At 40.7% G+C, this 17,689-nt stretch overlaps 1 protein-coding gene across 2 annotated transcripts in view; it reads right to left on the bottom strand.

Annotated features, from left to right (window-relative positions):
- The window catches only part of HAPLN1 (hyaluronan and proteoglycan link protein 1), a 32,333-nt gene extending 31,736 nt beyond the window's left edge, over positions 1-597 (bottom strand). Inside the window, exons 1-2 of one of the 2 annotated variants that reach the window (XM_059874196.1) lie at positions 480-597; positions 28-30 (exon numbers count right to left, since the gene is read on the bottom strand). In XM_059874196.1, the coding sequence (XP_059730179.1) occupies positions 28-30; positions 480-579 (103 nt within the window). In that variant the 5' untranslated portion in view covers positions 580-597. The remainder of the gene's footprint in view (positions 1-27; positions 31-479) is intronic. The other variant, XM_059874197.1, reaches the window with a different exon arrangement.
- Between the last annotated feature and the right edge of the window lie 17,092 nt (positions 598-17,689).

Raw genomic sequence — 17,689 nt, 5'->3', positions numbered from 1 at the left:
TTTATTTTATTTTATTTTTTTTTTTACCAGCTTATGTTGCCCAGTGATGATCTCTGATGTGCTGAGCCTCTTTAAATGAACCACAGCAATAAATATCTGTGCTGTGGAGAGCTGGGCATAGCAGACCTCTTAAAATCAAATCTATTCTACAATAAACTGAAGTATTTCAGCCCACTGCAGTTGTTTATTACTTTGGGATGCATGCTTTTTCTCCTTGTCTTAAATCAGGCTGTGCTTTACTCACTAACCTTTGCAAGGTTGTGACTAAGTGCTATTAAACACTGCAACTTTCTTTTTTTGACTTCTCTTAGGAGAAACAATAAGGCAACAGAACCAGAAAAGAAAACATTTGGCCACCAGCAAATATAAGTATTTAAAAAACACTGTGACAGCATAAAAATAAAAAAGTTATATTAAGGATCATTTAGCACATTATTCTGTTTCCCTCAATATTGGTATTTTCTCACTTATTTCCTTACCTTGAATGTGAACAATTCTTTCATGCTCCAGACTTGAGTTGCCAGGGAGAGGTTCAGCCCCACAGGCAGAGATCAGCACCAGAAAAAGCAGAGTCTTCATCTTTACAGCCAAAAGAATCTTCTTCACTGTAAGGGCATCACACACAAAGAGGATTGTGAATTTTGGGAAACCCTTTACAGTGTTGCACTGCACAACTTGTTAGGGCAGTGATCTTATGAGGGTTTTTAATTTTTTTTTTAATGTATTGAACCCACTCAGCTGGCAGAAGTTACAACAGCTGCTAATTTTTTAGGCATGAATATTGGACCCTTTTATTGTGGACTTTAACTGAGTAAAACTGGCAATCCATATTTAACTCTGCCTATGCAGAAATGCAACAAGAAAAAAAAAAAAAAAAGGAAATGCCCAGACCAATATTCCTAAGCCAAACTCCTTGCAAGACCACACATAAGCAGTGCCTGTGCTCCAAAAGAGGTTCTGGTGTACTTTTGATTTTCCAGACCCGCTCTATTTCTGCTCTGCAAATACAATTAAAACAATCAAAGCCCTATCACTGTATCTATATCCACTGCATGATGCAATCTGCTGGTGATAGGTTCTCAAGATTAAAGCAATCTTCTTGTAGGTTTTGGCATTTCAATCAAGTCTGCAGCTCAGCTTAGCAGTCAGGGTGGCAAATTTGCTCGAGGTCAGCAGCAAAGATGACAAAACGTTTGTTAGGCTGGCTAAGGAAGATCAATTTTACTTTAGATCCACTTACCATAAAAAAAAAAGTAAAAAAAAAAAGCCTGAACACACAAGGAAATGTTTGAAACCATGCACAAAGTAGGTTAGAGTTGAATATGCCCCCACTGCAGCTGCCCTGATTGATTTTTCATTCATTTCCACCTAGAATGCTGACGCACTGACTGAGTGTGCCAGGTAGGGTCTCTGCAGTCAGCAGAGCCCAGCGCTGCAGGGAAAATCTCTGCCAGCCTCTGAGAAGTAATTAGGCAAATGAGGACCTGAAATAGAAAAGGAGGCATAAAATACAGGAGGGTTTTGTGTGGTTTCTTTGGGCTGCTGTTGTGTTTTATGGCTGTAGTTTGTGTGAATCTGACTCCTTGAAATAAAAGGTGGCTGTTTCCCAACTTTGCCTTTAAAGACAGTAGGATTCCCCCCTCCCATATCAAATATATGATTTTTTTTTTCTCAAATGCACAGAGGTAATTATTTCCTCTTTTTTTTTCCCCATCAGAGGTAGAAATACATAAAATTTGCAGAGCACTCAGTCAAAACCAGGGTCTAGGTGTGAGCTCTGAAAGCAGTCCCCTACCCCCAAACAGACACAAACCCTGAAGTGCTTCAAGCCCAGACCTAAACGCTGTAACCTGAACCAACCTCTGCTACAGACTGAAATGCAGAAATGCTGTTGCCATTTTTCCATATCAGAACATGCACATTTACTTGCCTGCCCTTCCATTTCTTCACAGCCAGCTCGGGTGGGAGCTCAAAACCAACTCAGCATCCCTTAATCCTTCCTGTGGAGTGCCTAGAGGGAGAGGACAAGTGCTGGCTGCACTCTCTTTCCCAGGTGGTCCACGCTCAGTAACTCCAGCCTCAGCCACTCCCTCTTTCCTGGAAAGCCTGGGAGGCTGGTGACCTCCATCTGGGACAGCAAGGACAGATGTGGCTCCCTCTAGAGCACATCAGCCCAAGCCTGGGCTCAGGGATGGTCATTCCAGGGCAGCTGGGTGCTCCTGCTGATGCTTTAAGATTTAAGCATTTCTGTTTTTCAGATCTTGTGCTGAATTAGTGGATAACTCTAAGCTCTGAATAGTGTTAGTTCCTCTCTTCACATTTTGGTCAGACAAAGCTGAAGGACAGCCTCAGGCTCCAAAAGTACAAACAAAAGTGAACTGGGGGGAGCAAGCTGGGGTAAATGACTTCATTAGCTGAAGCTGTAATTAGAGGATTAACCCTTGAAATGCAAATGGACCAAACTCATAATTGAGCAAAAAACTCATGACCATTGTCCATCCTGGGTGTAGCCCATGGCAGACTTCTGACTGCCCAAAATGTACCTTTGGAAGGCCTTTAGTAAATACCCACTTTATTCTCTCAATCTTGCCCAGCCTCTGCTCCAGGCAGCCACTCCAGGGCCTCCCTCCTGGTGTGACACCACCCTGCCCTGTCCCTCACAAACCCCACACCCTGTGCTCCCTCTCAGACTGCAAAATCCTGTGGGTTTGTGGTCTGGGGATGGGTTGTTTTTTTTTTTCTTTTCTTTTCTTTTTGGCTGTTGACTAACATCTGACAATTCTTTTCTATTAATGATTTTTATTGATTCGGGTTGTTTAACAAAAGAGCTTTGGTTGGGAAGGCAAGGTCTGTGGGAATATTCCAGCTTGGAGGCAAAGCCTCTGGGCTCTGTGAGTGAGGAAAAGGCCACAGAGGCCCCGCAGATCAGCTCATTTTGACTTCTAGCACAAATCTGCCCTTTTCTGTGACAAGAAACAGTCACAGGGCCTTTTTTGGGGACAGCAACCCCATCTATTCCAAGCACTGTGTGCACAGGCTCTGCTGAGGAGTGAGGAATATTTCACACGGATGGAGAGCTCCACACGTGCCTCCCTTTCCTTCCCTGCTCTGATGGGGGAAGCTCCCCCATGCAGCACCATCTGGTGATGATTTCCCGAGCAAACAATTTCAGGGTGAAGGATACACCTTCTGGGGGTATTTACCTGTACCTCCAGGCAGGTATGATCTGATTTTAGAATGTTTGTGTGATAGCATCACACAGGCAGGGTGAGAGGCAGGGTGAGAGGCTGACCTGGAATTCTGTTTCTTCCTTTTCCTCAGTGTCCAGCTGGGCAATCCCACATGTCCCAGACATGGCTAAAGATCATCACACTGTTTTTGGGTTTTTTTTGTGGGGGGGGATTTACCCAAGATGGTGCCACTTTTAGATTTGTTAAAAGGCAGAGATTGTGAGGAATGACCTGGTACCACTCTCCTCCTGGGATTCCCCACGATGGGAGTGGGGGCACAGAGCCAAGGCAACATTACCAGGCCAGGAATCTGACCCCTGGTGCTTTGTAGGTTATCCAAAAGGCAATTAGCCAGAGGAATTCACATCCTCAGCCTCTAGCCAAAGCAATAGCAGTCAGACTCCATTTCTGCAGCAGCCTGGGAGGACCTCAGGGGAGACATGATAGGTGTGGATGTTTTCATATTAAAATTAATAAAGACTTGGCTGGGACTAGGTGATTTTTGTTTTTCTTTTTTGGTAAGGAATGGTAAAGATTAGTCATACTCAAGAAATTCACATTGGTTTCAATTACTGCAGGTTATGAATCTGCTATCTCCCTGGACAGGCACACAAAAAAGCTGGGAAGCAGTTTTAAAGGGAGAACCTCGAGGCTCAGGGAAATTTTCAAGGTCACTCAGTGTTTGAAATCTCCAGAACTGCTCATTCTCAGATACATTTTTAAGTTCTGACATTAATCATCATTTTCCAATACTTATGTAGCCTTAATTCATCTACTGCTGGCATATCTAAAAGGCTGTAAAGCACCAATTTTTGTATTTTAATTGTAAAATTTGTATTTAAAGCACCAATTTTTGTATTTTAACGTAATAATCTGGGAGTTTACAGAGTGATTTCAAGCAGTCTGGAAGTATAAGTGACAAGCATCTCTCTGAAGGGCAGAGCACTGAAAAACAGCATTACCCACCAATGTCTGTTTGGAATAGAATAACAAATTTCTTACTTCCTTTTGCAACTGCTGTCTAGCTGCAGAACATGCAAACATCCACTCTATGAGGACAAGGGCCACCTACCTCAATATTCTCTCTCTGGCAGTAGTTAAAAGCCTTTAAAGTGGAAAGATTTTTTTGTTCACAGGAGTTAATTTTTGTCTTATGTGAAGAGGTGATGATGTCTTACACCAAATGTTTGTTTCCCTGAGTTGCAAGTCCTGTGGAACTGAAAATGGCACAGGAGAAACCCAAACTCCTTGGGCAGAAACAGGAGGCTTCCAAATAAAACTTTCTGCCTTTTCTGTGGAGTATTCTAAATTTAGTACTCCAAGACTCAGCAAGTAAAGGAATCAGTGGCACCTAAACCAGGGAACAGAATCAATAAAATCAGTCTGGATAATTTGGGGTGGAAATAATCCCCAAATCTGTTACTATCCACATCTATGCACAAGCCTACTGTATAATATAAGCCTTTACAGGCTCCTCTCTGTGGAGCTCAGATCCATCTGGGAGCTGGTGTTAAACAGAGAGAAATATCTATTAACAGAACAAAATATGTGTCTTTCCAGGGAGATGGTGCCAGCAGCAGTAATGAAGGGTGTCTCATCTTTAGGCACTTCTGGTGGGTAATAGAATAAGAAGAGGACCAGTCCAGGCAGAACTGACAGACTCCCTTCAGCAGCTTTTCTTAAAACTGGTGACTTGCAGCAGAACACTTCAATCCAGCTGATTAAACAGATTTCTGCTCAGTCCCAAGGCTGCTAAAGATCAAAACTTATCTGAGTGTGTAAGCCCCTGGCCTTTGGCAGCTGAGTCAAACCACGAGAATGGAATTCAGCTCCAGGCTTTGGGCACCTGAGCTGTTTTGTCTGGGCACAAAATGTTGTCACAGAGCATCGTCACAGGTGGTTTGTACCTGGTCAGTGTGGTCAGTGGAAGGGATGTGTGTGTTTCACTGGCCTAGGATGCCTTTTGTCCATTCATTTTTGTTTCTTTAATAACCTCCATCTCCTCCAGAAACCTCCCATTCTCCAGAGACAAAAGTAAAGCATTCATTTCCAGCTACAGACCTGAGACCTCAGTTCCCCAAATCTGATGAAAATCCACTTCTTCCCACAACCACCCTTACAATGCTTGCTCTGGATTCTGCTTGTCACTCACTTTGCTAAGACAACTTTTTCTCCTTGTACAAGTCCCCTGGGGCGATGGAATCAAGGCAGGACAGACTCAGCAGGCTGATCCCCGAGCTAAACTGCTCTTGCAAAATAAAATTCACTGGTGCCGTGGTAAAACAGAAAGAACCATTTGGTGGCATAGGAATGGCAATATTTGCATTCTCTATCAGGATGACTTAAAGGTCACATTCCAAGGCCTCCTTCTTCCTTGGTACTTGAGTATTAAAGGCAGTTTGTGAGGCTGTGTGGGATCTGGGGCCATCTGAGGTGGCAGACAGTTGCTGTCTGGAGAACAGGTTGTGGCCGTGCCTCTCCAGCCCTGGGCAGAACAGCTCAGGGCAAAAAGCAGCAGGACGCCCCAAACACGTCTGGAATCCCCTGCAGCCCAACAATTTCCCAGGAGGAATGCTGATAAATTGCTTGCAGAGAGAAAGAAAATGGCCTTTACCTGCCTTTGAAGTGCCTCCCTTGCACCAGATAGGGAATTTATTCCAGAATTTATTCAAGGGGAAAAGCACTTCTGCCATTTACTTGCAGGGTAGAGTCAAGGTCAAGTGGTGTAGAAAATTTGGTACTCCAGGTTTTAAATACAATCAGGGATAAAGCAAATGTGCTTTAGGATCTACCCTGGAAGAAATAGTGCTCACTCAGTGCCTCCATTAGTTTTATTTCTTGAGTTTTCTTGGAGGTTTTTTTTTTTTTTTTTTTGGTTTGGTTTGGCTTTGTTTTTTTTTTTAATTTTATTTTAATAATGCTCTGAATAAACAGGTTTTTAGTTCAGGAATTTGGATTTTTTTGCTTTCAGTATGGCAGTGGGGTGTTCTTTGATAACACTGGCAAATTTGATTTTCATGTTACAAACTGGACATTTTTTTTTTTGCAGTCCCTTCCTTTAGAGAAAGCTTTTACTTCAATCTCCACTTATCAGTGGTCTTCAGAAAATTGAGAGCTGTCTTTCCAGACAGATTGTGTTTGTGTTCTGACACCTTCTTCAGCCAAAAGCTCTTCCTGAGCATACAAGCATGGAGGTCAGTGGGAGTCAGTAGAAAACTTGATCTCTCCATCTCTCCCCCTCAATTTCTTTGCCTTTTGGACAGATTTACAAAACTGGCTTTTCCTCAGGGCTTTTCTGCTCCCCAGGCCCTGTACAATTACCCACACTTTTCCCTCAAGGTGTTTTCTTGGTGGCAGGAATATTTTCCCAGTGCAAAACTTCTGCAAGGCTTTGGGAATTTCTGCCAGGATTTTGGCTGTTTCTGGTCCTGCCTGTTCTTTCCTGCATGCTTGGATTTCTACAGGGTCATAAATGTTTTAATTTTCTAGTGCTCCCTCCCCCTACTAAAGATGAACATAAGCTGGGTGCCTCTCTTAGGAAATTTAAAAAAAAGATCTCATCTATCAATTAACATTAGGCAGTTTCTCACAAAGTGTTCTTTTAACTTCTTTAGAATATGATTATGTATATTATTAACTGTGATCATTATAATTGCAGTCTTTGGGAGCTTGAACTGCCTTTCCATACCTAAACCAGCTGTGCCAGATTTCATGCTTTAAATTGAATAATTAGTCCAGTCCACCCACCTTTTCTAATTGGTCAGACTGAATTTTTGAGGTTTTTGTGTGCAGTGAAAAGGCAAATAATTTACTCAAAGTCCATTCAGGCTAGTGGGCATTTGGAAATTTAATTAATTAGGATGAGACCAGGATATCTGAGTTGGGATGCTCTAGGCTTAGTTCCCACAGGGCACCACAGCAGCACCAGCCTCAAGATTCTGCCTGGCACAGCACCCACGATGACAAAAAATGGCTTTTTTCTAAATTGTAGTCCCATTTAATAGTTTTTTGTGGTGACTGGCTGCTCATCCCTCCCACAACCCATGCCATGTCTCCCCACAGAGACCTCCCAGCCACTGACATTATGATGGGGCTTTGAGCCAGACCTACAAGATGAATCTGCACAATCTAAACCTGCTCCAGTTCCCACCAAATAGATCTAAATCCTTGGTGGAAAAACTGTTATTGCACGTGGAAAAGACAATGAGCTTAAACACCAACAAGCCCCACCCCCCCAAAAGGACAGAGAAAAGTTCATTTTCTGGAAACATGGCCCAAACTAATTAATTCAGGAGCAGACAGGTGAACCACCTACAGATACTCTGTGTATAAATTCTGCGCCATTGCTGGTTTCCAAACCCATCTCAAACCAAGTGATCATTGCTTCAAATTTACTCCTAGACTTTCTGCTTGGGAAATACTGTAAAAGTCACAGGAATGTTGGGGAACTCTCCATGCAATGATATTAATCTGAGATCTGGGAATGGGCCAGGTGCTCTCTGCTCCCTCCAGAGCAGGTGCAGCATCTCCTTTCTGACCCACATTTTCTGTGGTGGAGCCCCCATTCCTCTCCCCCCAGCCAAGCTGGCTGTACCAGCAACATAAAAAGTGAAATTAAAAGCATTAACAGTGTCTTCACACCCTTCAAGGGTACCACTCTGAGAAAACAGATGCCCTGCCAGACTTCCTGAGCAGGGGCTGGTGCCAGCCTGCTGTAAGAAATTACTAGCAATAAAACATTTTTGCCATGGGTCCTGGTGCAGGGCATAAAACAGGACTCCTTGTCCAGCCAGCCATGAGAACTCAGCGCTGTCCTCCCTCTTTATATATTTTCCTTTTGGTCTTGTGGCCTGAGAACTGCACTGTCTGCACTCTCATTGTCATTGAGAATGACTTTAAGAAGCCACTCCTGAAGAAGTTATTTCATGAAGGAATAGTACCAATGGTACAATGCCCTGCATGTTTTCACATTGAGAATTTGGAAATTTTTCCACCTTGCCAGTGCAAGTCCCAGCTGAATCGCTGCTTCTGAGAAGGCCAACACTTTAACTCCCCAACAGCTCTGTTTTCATCAAACTTCTGCCCCTCACTGCAAAATCTTGAGTTTCCTTTGGGTTTTTGGTGGTGGGGAATTGGCTGCGGGTGCAGCCAGGTCAAAACCATGTGAGGATCCCTTGAGAAAGCACAACTCTTCCAGCAATTTTCATAATTGAATTAATCTGCAATTGATGGCAAAACATACTTTCTACTGAGATCAGTGGCTTTGCAGACGGGGGAGGTCTCGGGGTCAGGTCGTGGGTTCAGGTTTTGGGGGGACTTGAGTTCAACCCTTCACGGGGGGGAAGGTGGAAGGGGTGGGGAGGATTGATCTTCTTTCCTAAACTCCCTTCTGGTGACACCATGATGATGTTTTTTTGCTTGAAAACTGTGGAAATGAATATTTTCAGGGTTAGAAGGAGCTGCAACATGGCTGCAATGAGACTTCATCAGCACCTAGAACAGACTTGGAGTTTTTCATGAGCCCACCACTAAAAAATCCCAATATTTCCACATGCTGAGGCCCTCTGTGATAGCTGGCCATGTGTTTACACACAGGAGAACATTCAGATGTCCACTTGTGCCATTTCCCCCCCTTCCCTGCTTTTCTTATGTATCTTTTATTGCAGTGTCTTAGGCCTGAGTACACTGGAAAAACACATGAGTCATATGATTGTTTAGTTAAAGCCTTGTTAGCTAAATTCAGTTGAAAACAAATAATAAACAACTGTAAGACTGTGGATGTTTGTAAGAAAATATTTCCAGATAAAGACAAGCCTTTCAAGCTTGTAAAGTAAACTGTGTCACCTCAGTATTATGCACACAACTTTTTTTTTTTTTTTTTTTTTTTTTTTTTTTTTTGGGTTTGATTTACAAAAGAATCAACAATAGCAAGAAAAAACCAAAACCAAATTTAAACTATAGTCTGAAAACCACTTATTGTTTGGGGTCCAGAAATGCATGACTCATTTATTTAAAAGGAAAAAAAAAAAAAAAAGTTCTTTACTGGTTTACAGCAATGATAACAGAGATTTACACAGCCATCCTTGGTCAGTCAGATGTGAGAAAGATGACAGAAATTAGCATTTTTTCATAGGTCCAGACTCTCTATATCTGCAGTTGCAGATACTGACAGGAAAGACTGCAGTTCTGCACTTTGAACTAAATAAGTCAACAGCAACACGAGAAAGAAATAGGAAAAGGATTTACTGCGCTCCAGAGGAAAGGACAATAATTTGGAAACTGATGCTGCAAACTAACAGTGCTGCAGAAATACCACTGTAAGGGAATTTATTAATAAATAAACAAATGTATTGTTTGTGACAAGAAAATGTGCCAGCAGTGGAGAAAAGCTTCACTGGAGGCAGGTGACACCAGAAAAGTTGTGATAAGAAGAAAAAGGTGTTTAGATAAGGACTTGGAAAGGGAAGCATCAGGACATTGGTGGTGACTCAGCATCAGGAATTATCACTTGGGATAGAGAAGGAAGGGACTGGCTTGAGGGAGGCAAAGAATTAAAAAAAACCATGGGTGATTTAGCTGTGCTAAACCTCAGAACTTTGCCTCAGAGGAGTCCAGGGAAGGGAAACAGCAATGTGGCACCAGAATTAGTGGATGCTCAGCTGCCTGGCCTCCAGAGGTGCTGAAAAAGAAGATTTTTGGCAACAGGGAGCACCAAAGAGCTGGAGTGGCCACTGGGTTTCACCACCACCTTGGCACCCTCTCCTCCCTCTCCCAGGCACTGGCAGCACCCTCGGGCAGAATGCCCAAGCTCCTGGTCCCTGGGATGGGGAGGGGGTGCCTCTTGGAAAGGAAAACCTGTTTATAAAAGGAGGCCAAAAGAGCTTGAGTTGGTTAGTCTGGCAAAACACACCTCAGTAAGGATATAATCGCTCTCCATAAATATATCAGAGAGCAAATGCCAGAGAAGCTAAAGGATATTTCAGCTAAGACTTGGGGACAAGGCTGGTGGGGCCATAAATAAGTTTAAGCTGGAAATGATATAGTTTTAGGCTGTAGGAAAACTTCACAGCCTTCATAAAGACATTTCATGGTGGAGGAAAGAAACACAGCTAGTTTTAAATCACAGCTTGCCTGCTCTATGAGAAACTGTCTTGGATGAAGGGGAGTGTGGAGAGGAGAGGTTATGACACAGGGGATCCCATTTTTTTGTTCCTGTTTGCCTGATTTTTTCCAAAAAAAACCTCAATATAATAGGACAATCGATTCCTAACTGAAGCAGAATTCCTTCCCCCTCATGGCAGGTCCAGGCTCTCCTGGCTGATGCTCCTAATGACAGAATCCAACCCATTCAGATGGAGCTCCCTATTGATCCCACAAAGTTGCTCCCAGGAACTCTCAGCACTGCCAGCTAAGCACCTTTCTCATCTCTGGGCTTCTCTCACAGTGCCTGACTCCAATAATTTCCTAAGTGGACTCTCTGCTTTAGGCAGCAGCTCTGCTCCCCCTGATAAGGATCATTAAATATCTGCAAATGAAATGGAGGCACTTGTGGCTGGCTTAAATGGCTTGGCAGCTGAAATGCTTGGTCATGCAGGAGATTTCTGCCTGCCTGCCTGCTGCAGTGGTTATGTGCATTGAAATTGTGAATCTGCCACCCTTGCATCCCAGAGGTGCAGCAGAAAGAAAGGGAAAATGGCAGCTCTGTTTCCACTCTGGACCTCTAAGAGTGGCTCAGGGAATTAAGCTGTGAAAATAAAGATAATTTCAGCACATGCTTGTAAATCAACGGTGTAAAATGAAAAAAAAAATAAAAAATGCAGGAACCCCCCTGAACAAACCACCCTGACACAATGGAAAACCACAATGGTCTGAGCAGATCTGAGGAAATGCAAAGCAGAGGATGAACTGGACGGTTTGCAACTGCTTGATAAAATCATGGTGCAGAACATATCATGGCAAATAAAAACCTCTGGAGCTGTGTGAGCATAAAGGCTTGCAGAGCAGGCAGTCCAGTGAACCTCATGCAATGACAAAAGTGAATCACACCTTGGGCTCAGAGGTATTCAGACTGAATAGTCTGTGCCTAGGAGACCCATTCTGAAGGGAAAAGTGACTTATGTTTGGAGAAATAATGTGTGGAAATCCACAGGCAGGAGAGAGTTGTGTTTAGCACACACAGATTTTGAGAGAACCAAAGTCCAAGGCCAGGGTTTAATTTGTGGAGCTGTGACATGAAACAGGAGACATTTTAAAAAAACATTGATGTAATTGGTAAATGGACTGGCTTGAGAATTATTTTTGTCTGCCAGCAATATCTGCTGGCTTGTGGTCAGTCCTGAAGATAAAGTAAACCTGTGCAGATTTCAGTAAAAAAAGCCCCAAAAGCAAGCCAAACCAAAAACATTAACCCCACAGCAGGTTTTCTTGACAATCTCTGAACTGGGAAACTCAATTAACAAGGAAATTGTATTGATTTTGCTTAAGCCAGATGAGGTTATATGCCTGCTTCGTCAACAAGAATACCCACGTTAGCAGGCTGAAAATGAGTTGTGTTTCAAAGATTAAGTTAATGGCAAGTGGACAGGACTCACTTACTTTTTTTGCAAGATCCTCCAAATTTAGCTAATTACAGGGATCAGCAGCCCCACAGTAATCCAGAATAAACTCCAGGCTTTTGTCTGGGCTTTCATGTCCTCAGGGCTTTGCAGGCTGTTTTTCAGCCCCACAGACATTATTCCTGGTGCTCCAAAAGCACCTGCCAGGGCTTTTGAACACCTCTAGTCCACACCTGCCCCTCCTGAGGCATTGTCACACTCTGGAGGGTGACATCCCTACAACAGACAGGCATCTCTCACCAAGGTACACAGCACAGAAGGCCTGCACTCCTCCTGCCTATTTTTTCTGGAATATTCTATCCTTTAACAATTACAGGGGATCACTGGACACAGGGCAAGGATGACTTTTGCCTTGATGGATTACAACCATTCTCTATTTTAATTTTTTTTTTTTTTTTTAAATCCAGTTACCAAAGCTTCGCTGAGCTTTTACACCAAATACCTGTACCTGACACAAGGAGAAAATTTCCATGATAAACTCCACTGGCTGCAAGCAGGGCTGTTAAAACTGTGGCCTGGGGCGAAGAACCCAAAAGCAGCAGGAACAATGCAATTCCAAAACTGCCTGGAAGGAGAATCCCTGCCCCAAAGTGCTGCTCCTGGGAAAAGGATTGGTTTCCCCTGTGGTGTGCTAATGGCAGAGGTGGTAACCCCACAGAAAAGAGGGGAGAGCAGGAGGATCTGCTGAGGATTTCCCTGAAAAGCTGATATTTCTGCTCATTTCCTCCCAGATGCTCCACAGCCATGGAAAACTTGCCATTTTTCTCCACACCCCGTGCAGCATCCCCTGCCCCAGGTATTTGTCAGACCATGAGGGACCTGGGCACCATCAAAGCTTGTAATCCCCTCACTGCTTTCAGAAGTTAGGGTTGTGATTTCCAACCAGGAGCACAGATTATCCAATAAATTACCTGGGAGGTGCTGAGGCCAGCTTTCCTCTCCGTGACACACATAAATTCCCCAAAAAGTGCAGTGGGGCCTGGCAACCCTGCTGTAAGATCTCGCACTTACCAGGAGTTAAATCTTGTGGGCCCAGCTCAGCCTCATTTCTCCCTCGGGGGCCAAAGGCACCGACTCCCTTACATCCAAATGTCAGATTTTGCACTCTAAACGCTGCTCTTCGGGGTTTTTAAAGAGCCAAAGAGCAGAGGTTAAAAATAAAAGAGCCCCAGATGCCCAAACTTATCCCGGGCAGGCCTAAATAAACCAAGCCCAGCAGAGCTCCACCTCCGAGCCCCAGGCCTGCCTAACAGAGCTGGGAGCTGGGCTAATCCTTAATTAACTTTAACCTACCCTGGAGAGGGTTTGTGGATTTAGCTCCATGGTAGGGGCATGCTGATACATAGTCCTGGTGTAAAGGGGGAAAGAGCCCTCCCAGAGCATAACTGGTAGCAGTTGAATTAGTGGTCATTCTTTCCTCAGAGCAGATAAGGACATATAGGGCGGTTCAAGAGTGAAAAGGAGAGGAATATTATGTTGTTATTATATTTATTTATATATTTACATTTATTGAGGGAGTAATATAGTTGTTATTAGTTTATATTATTCATAGTAATATAGTTGTTATTAGTTTATATTATTAATATAATATATTATTAAATTATAATAGTATTTTTATATATCAAAAATTATTTTAATCAAAAATTATTATAATACATTATGTACTATATTATATATTATATCGAAAATAGAAAATAACATATAATATATAATACATATTAACATAATAAATTAATATATACTAATATAGTATATTAAGGTTCATTTTTATATTAATTTGATATTCAAAGAATTCAGTTTTATATTTAAATATAATTATAAAGATATTTATATTTATTGTACTATACTATTTATTTATTATTTTTATTATTTTTATTAGTAGTATAATATAAATATTAATATATTAATATACTATACTATATTCTATTATATATTATAATGTTATATGTAGAATGTACAATAATATACTATATTAGTATATTATAATATATTAATATATAAACATTTATTATATTTAAATATAATTATAAAATATAAATATATTTATTGTATTATAGTGTTTATTTATTCTATTTATTATTAGTTTTTATTATTAGTATAATATAAATAATAACATATTAATATAATATATTCTATGGTATATATTATAATATTATATGTAGAATATATAATAGAAGTTATTATAATAATATATTATAAAATAATAATGCATAAGAATGTGTTATTATATTTAAATGGAATTATGATGATGATAACATATTAATAATAATGATGATAATAATGATGATGATGATGATGATGATGATGATGATGATAATAATAATAATAATAATAATAATAATAATAATAATAATAATAATAATAGTATCATTACTAATACCTGTCAGTTGTAGACTGCTAATTAGCAAAATGATTGCTCATGGTAGAAAACATGTTTATCTGTATATTACACAAGTGTGGATGGCCCTCCCAGTTTTTGTTGTTGATAACACCCTGATAAAGCAGGATATGTTTTGATTGACATGACTGCACCAGTAAAAGCTGGTTAGAATAACCAGGGCTCAGGAATTTGTTCTTCCTCTCTCTAGAGGGAAATTACCCAACATGAAAACTGCAATAAAAACATTTCCCTCTGTTTTTCACTCTTGAGGCATCACTATGTGTTATTATGTGATCTGCAGAAAGAATGACTGCTCCTGCAGCTACTGTGGGTCCCAGGCAGAAAGTGAACATTTATTTATAACCTATTAATTTATTTATAATCTATTAATCTGTTTTCTGAGACTGGAACCTCACAGGCTGGGCTTGATCAGACCCCATTTGCAACCTCCATGTCCAGCCCTCCTTCAAACCTGGCTGATGGTCAATCTGTCCCCAAAGTGGGTTACTCATGTGGAGCAGCCCCTTCAACATTCTCACGGGAGCTGCATGTCCAAGGGGAGAGCACCTGCTCGTTTCAGGGGCCACGGCTGTTAGTGCAGCAAAAAAAAAAGTAAAAATGTCACTGGCAACAGAAGATTAGAAAATAGGATTCCATCAGCTGAGACATGAAGGGAATCATGGAAAATATTCTTGATTTTGGTCAGTTTGAGGAATGGATACTCTTTTAAATGCAGTTTCCTAGCACCAAAACAAGATAATCTGAGAGGCATAAATATAGTTGATGAGTTTTTAATGGTCTAGTCTCACTGGGAGGGCTGTAGACAGTAGAAATCTCTGCCCCCCCAAAAAATCAGGTCCTTGCTCTAATTAGATCTGAGACAGACGTGAGAAAATGCATATATCCCTGCACCCAGTGAGGATGAATGTCTCACCTCCAACATGCCCCTGGAAAATTGCACCAGAGGATAGAATTGGTGCCTTTGAGCCCTGCTGTTTTGCCCTCAGATTTATACAGCACACCTTTTGAGATGCAGCCCTGGGTCTGTTTTGTGCAGACCCAGAGGGAGGGAGCATTTTCCTCCTGCTTCCAGGCTAACTCCAGGCGTTTGGCTCTGATCTTTGCTGTGCCAGGGTGGGACAATCCCTGCCTTTAGGTACCAGAGGCATTCCAGTCTCAGGGAGTCCCAGATGTGCTGCAGGGAAAATCAATTAAAGGAATGCCATGCCTTCCCTGCCATGGGAAGGCGACAGCAATTGTGGCAACAAAACAAGGTTTTTGTTTTTTGTTTTTTTGTTTTACTCCAAGAATGTGGTTGAGGAGCTGGGGGGGAATGGAGAAGAACAAAATTTGGGCATCTGATTGGGATCTCAGTTCTCACTGTGGAGTGAGAGCAAAAAGGGGAAGCCCAAATCAGAGGGGCTGGGGATGAGCTGTGGCTCCTTCCCTCACAGTTTTTGTCTGAGGTACTGGGTGACCTTTATTCCAAAGTCTCTACAGTCTGATGCTATTTAAAATCCCAGAAATTCCCTTCATTATTACTATAAAAGGACTGGCACACATATTTTTTGACGGATCTCACTTTGGTCACCAGAAAAGAAAAAAAAAAGCTTTTGATGTTGGTCTTCCACTCCAAGCACCTCTGTTTAAATGTCTCAAATTAGATTTTGTTGGAAGAAAAGACACTGGCACACACATAACCTGACATACTTTCCTTTATAAACTCATTTCTACTATAAACTCTGAACATAAAAGCTATAAATAGCACCTCCACTACAACTCAGATTTTCCTTAGGCGCTCTGAATTCAGAAACAGTATTTTGACTTCAGCTGATTTCTTCCTTTGTTAAATCTTTATAAATAAATTCTATCACTTATTTATTATTTATTTAATGAGAAGAAAATTTGTAAGAATCTGTTTTCAGTCTTGTTCCTCTGGGGATAAGAGATGTGTTTGTAGCTCAGGGAGGGACACAGAGCAGTTCCCTGCTGTCCCATGGCAGAGAGAGCAGAAAAATCCCAGGAAAAAAACAAAAAATCCAGAACCATGGCCCAGGATCCAACCTCTCTCTGCTCACTTCAAACTTCTGCAGCTGTTAAGCACCTCTAATTTCTCAATTAATTTTAATTTTAGCCAAAATGATATTTTTTTTACCTCTCCCCAGGTTTCCTTCCCTTCATGAGAAGTTGTAAATATTTTTGCACTGTCCTCCCACCTGTGTGCTCCCCTCCTTTCAAAAGGGCATTTAGCTGGAAAATGTTCTCAAAACTCTCATTTCTTGTACTTGTATGTGAAGGATAAAAGAGAATAAAATCTAACAACCTAGTATCCACTAGGACATCTAGAAATGGTTCCTCTATATGTCCTAAAACACCCGAATAATAATAATAATAATAATAATAATAATGCTGAAACCTGAAAAAAACCCATGAAAACATGAAAAAATACTCAAAAAACCCCAACTAGATGAAAAACAAATCTGCCAAAAAAACACAAACAAAAAAAACCCAAACCAAACCAAACCAAACCAAACCAAACCAAACCAAACCAAACCAAACCAAACCAAACCAAACCAAACAAAACCCAGACTAATGAAAATAATTCTGAAGTATGCAAAGTTATTTGAGACTTCTGGGTTTTAATATTTTAAATATTTTAATATTTTAAGGATAAAGCTGTGAGGGCCCAGTTTTCCAGTTGCTGGCCATCAGAAAGAAAAGGAAAATGGACTTAATTTTGTAGCACTGGCAAAACAGTCCAGTGGGTGCTGCCAAAGACAAATATTGTTTGGTTTTCAGCAGGCAAAATTGGAGGTTAAGCAGCACTGTCTATGGTTCTTGGTCACTGGAGCAAAGACATAAATTTCACAAGAGACATCCACAGCTGCAAATTCAAGAAAAAACCTTCAGCACTTGCAAGGTAGCTGGGGGGAATCTCCTCACCTGGAAATGTTTTCTGGCCCAAGTGTTCCTTGCTGGGCTGTTCCTTGAGTTTCTAAAGGTGTATTTAGGGTTCTCGGCATTGTGGGTATGTGCAGGAAAAAAATCTCAAGATTTCTCTTCATTTTGGAACTGCTGAAGGTTTTCCAGAACATCAGTTTTAATTTAAAATAAATATATTTATTTATCTTTATATTTATAATTAGAATTATAATTATACTTTATAATATATTTATATTTAAGTAATTATATTTATATTTATATATATTTTATTTATATTAGTTCTGTTATGTATATGTATATGTACAAGTAGATGTAGATGTAGATTTATATATTGTTTATATTTATATATAATTTATATTTATATTTATATTTATATTTATATTTATATTTAGTTAGAGTTATAGTTATATACACATACATATACATATACATATTTATATGCATATTTATTTATGTATGTATATAAATCTAAATTTATATAAATATATATAAATATAAAAATATATTACAAAATATATAAA

Source organism: Haemorhous mexicanus, chromosome Z, assembly GCF_027477595.1.
Source record: "Haemorhous mexicanus isolate bHaeMex1 chromosome Z, bHaeMex1.pri, whole genome shotgun sequence".
In the NCBI taxonomy this organism is placed as follows: domain Eukaryota; kingdom Metazoa; phylum Chordata; class Aves; order Passeriformes; family Fringillidae; genus Haemorhous; species Haemorhous mexicanus.
This window is presented reverse-complemented; position numbering and strand designations above follow the sequence as displayed.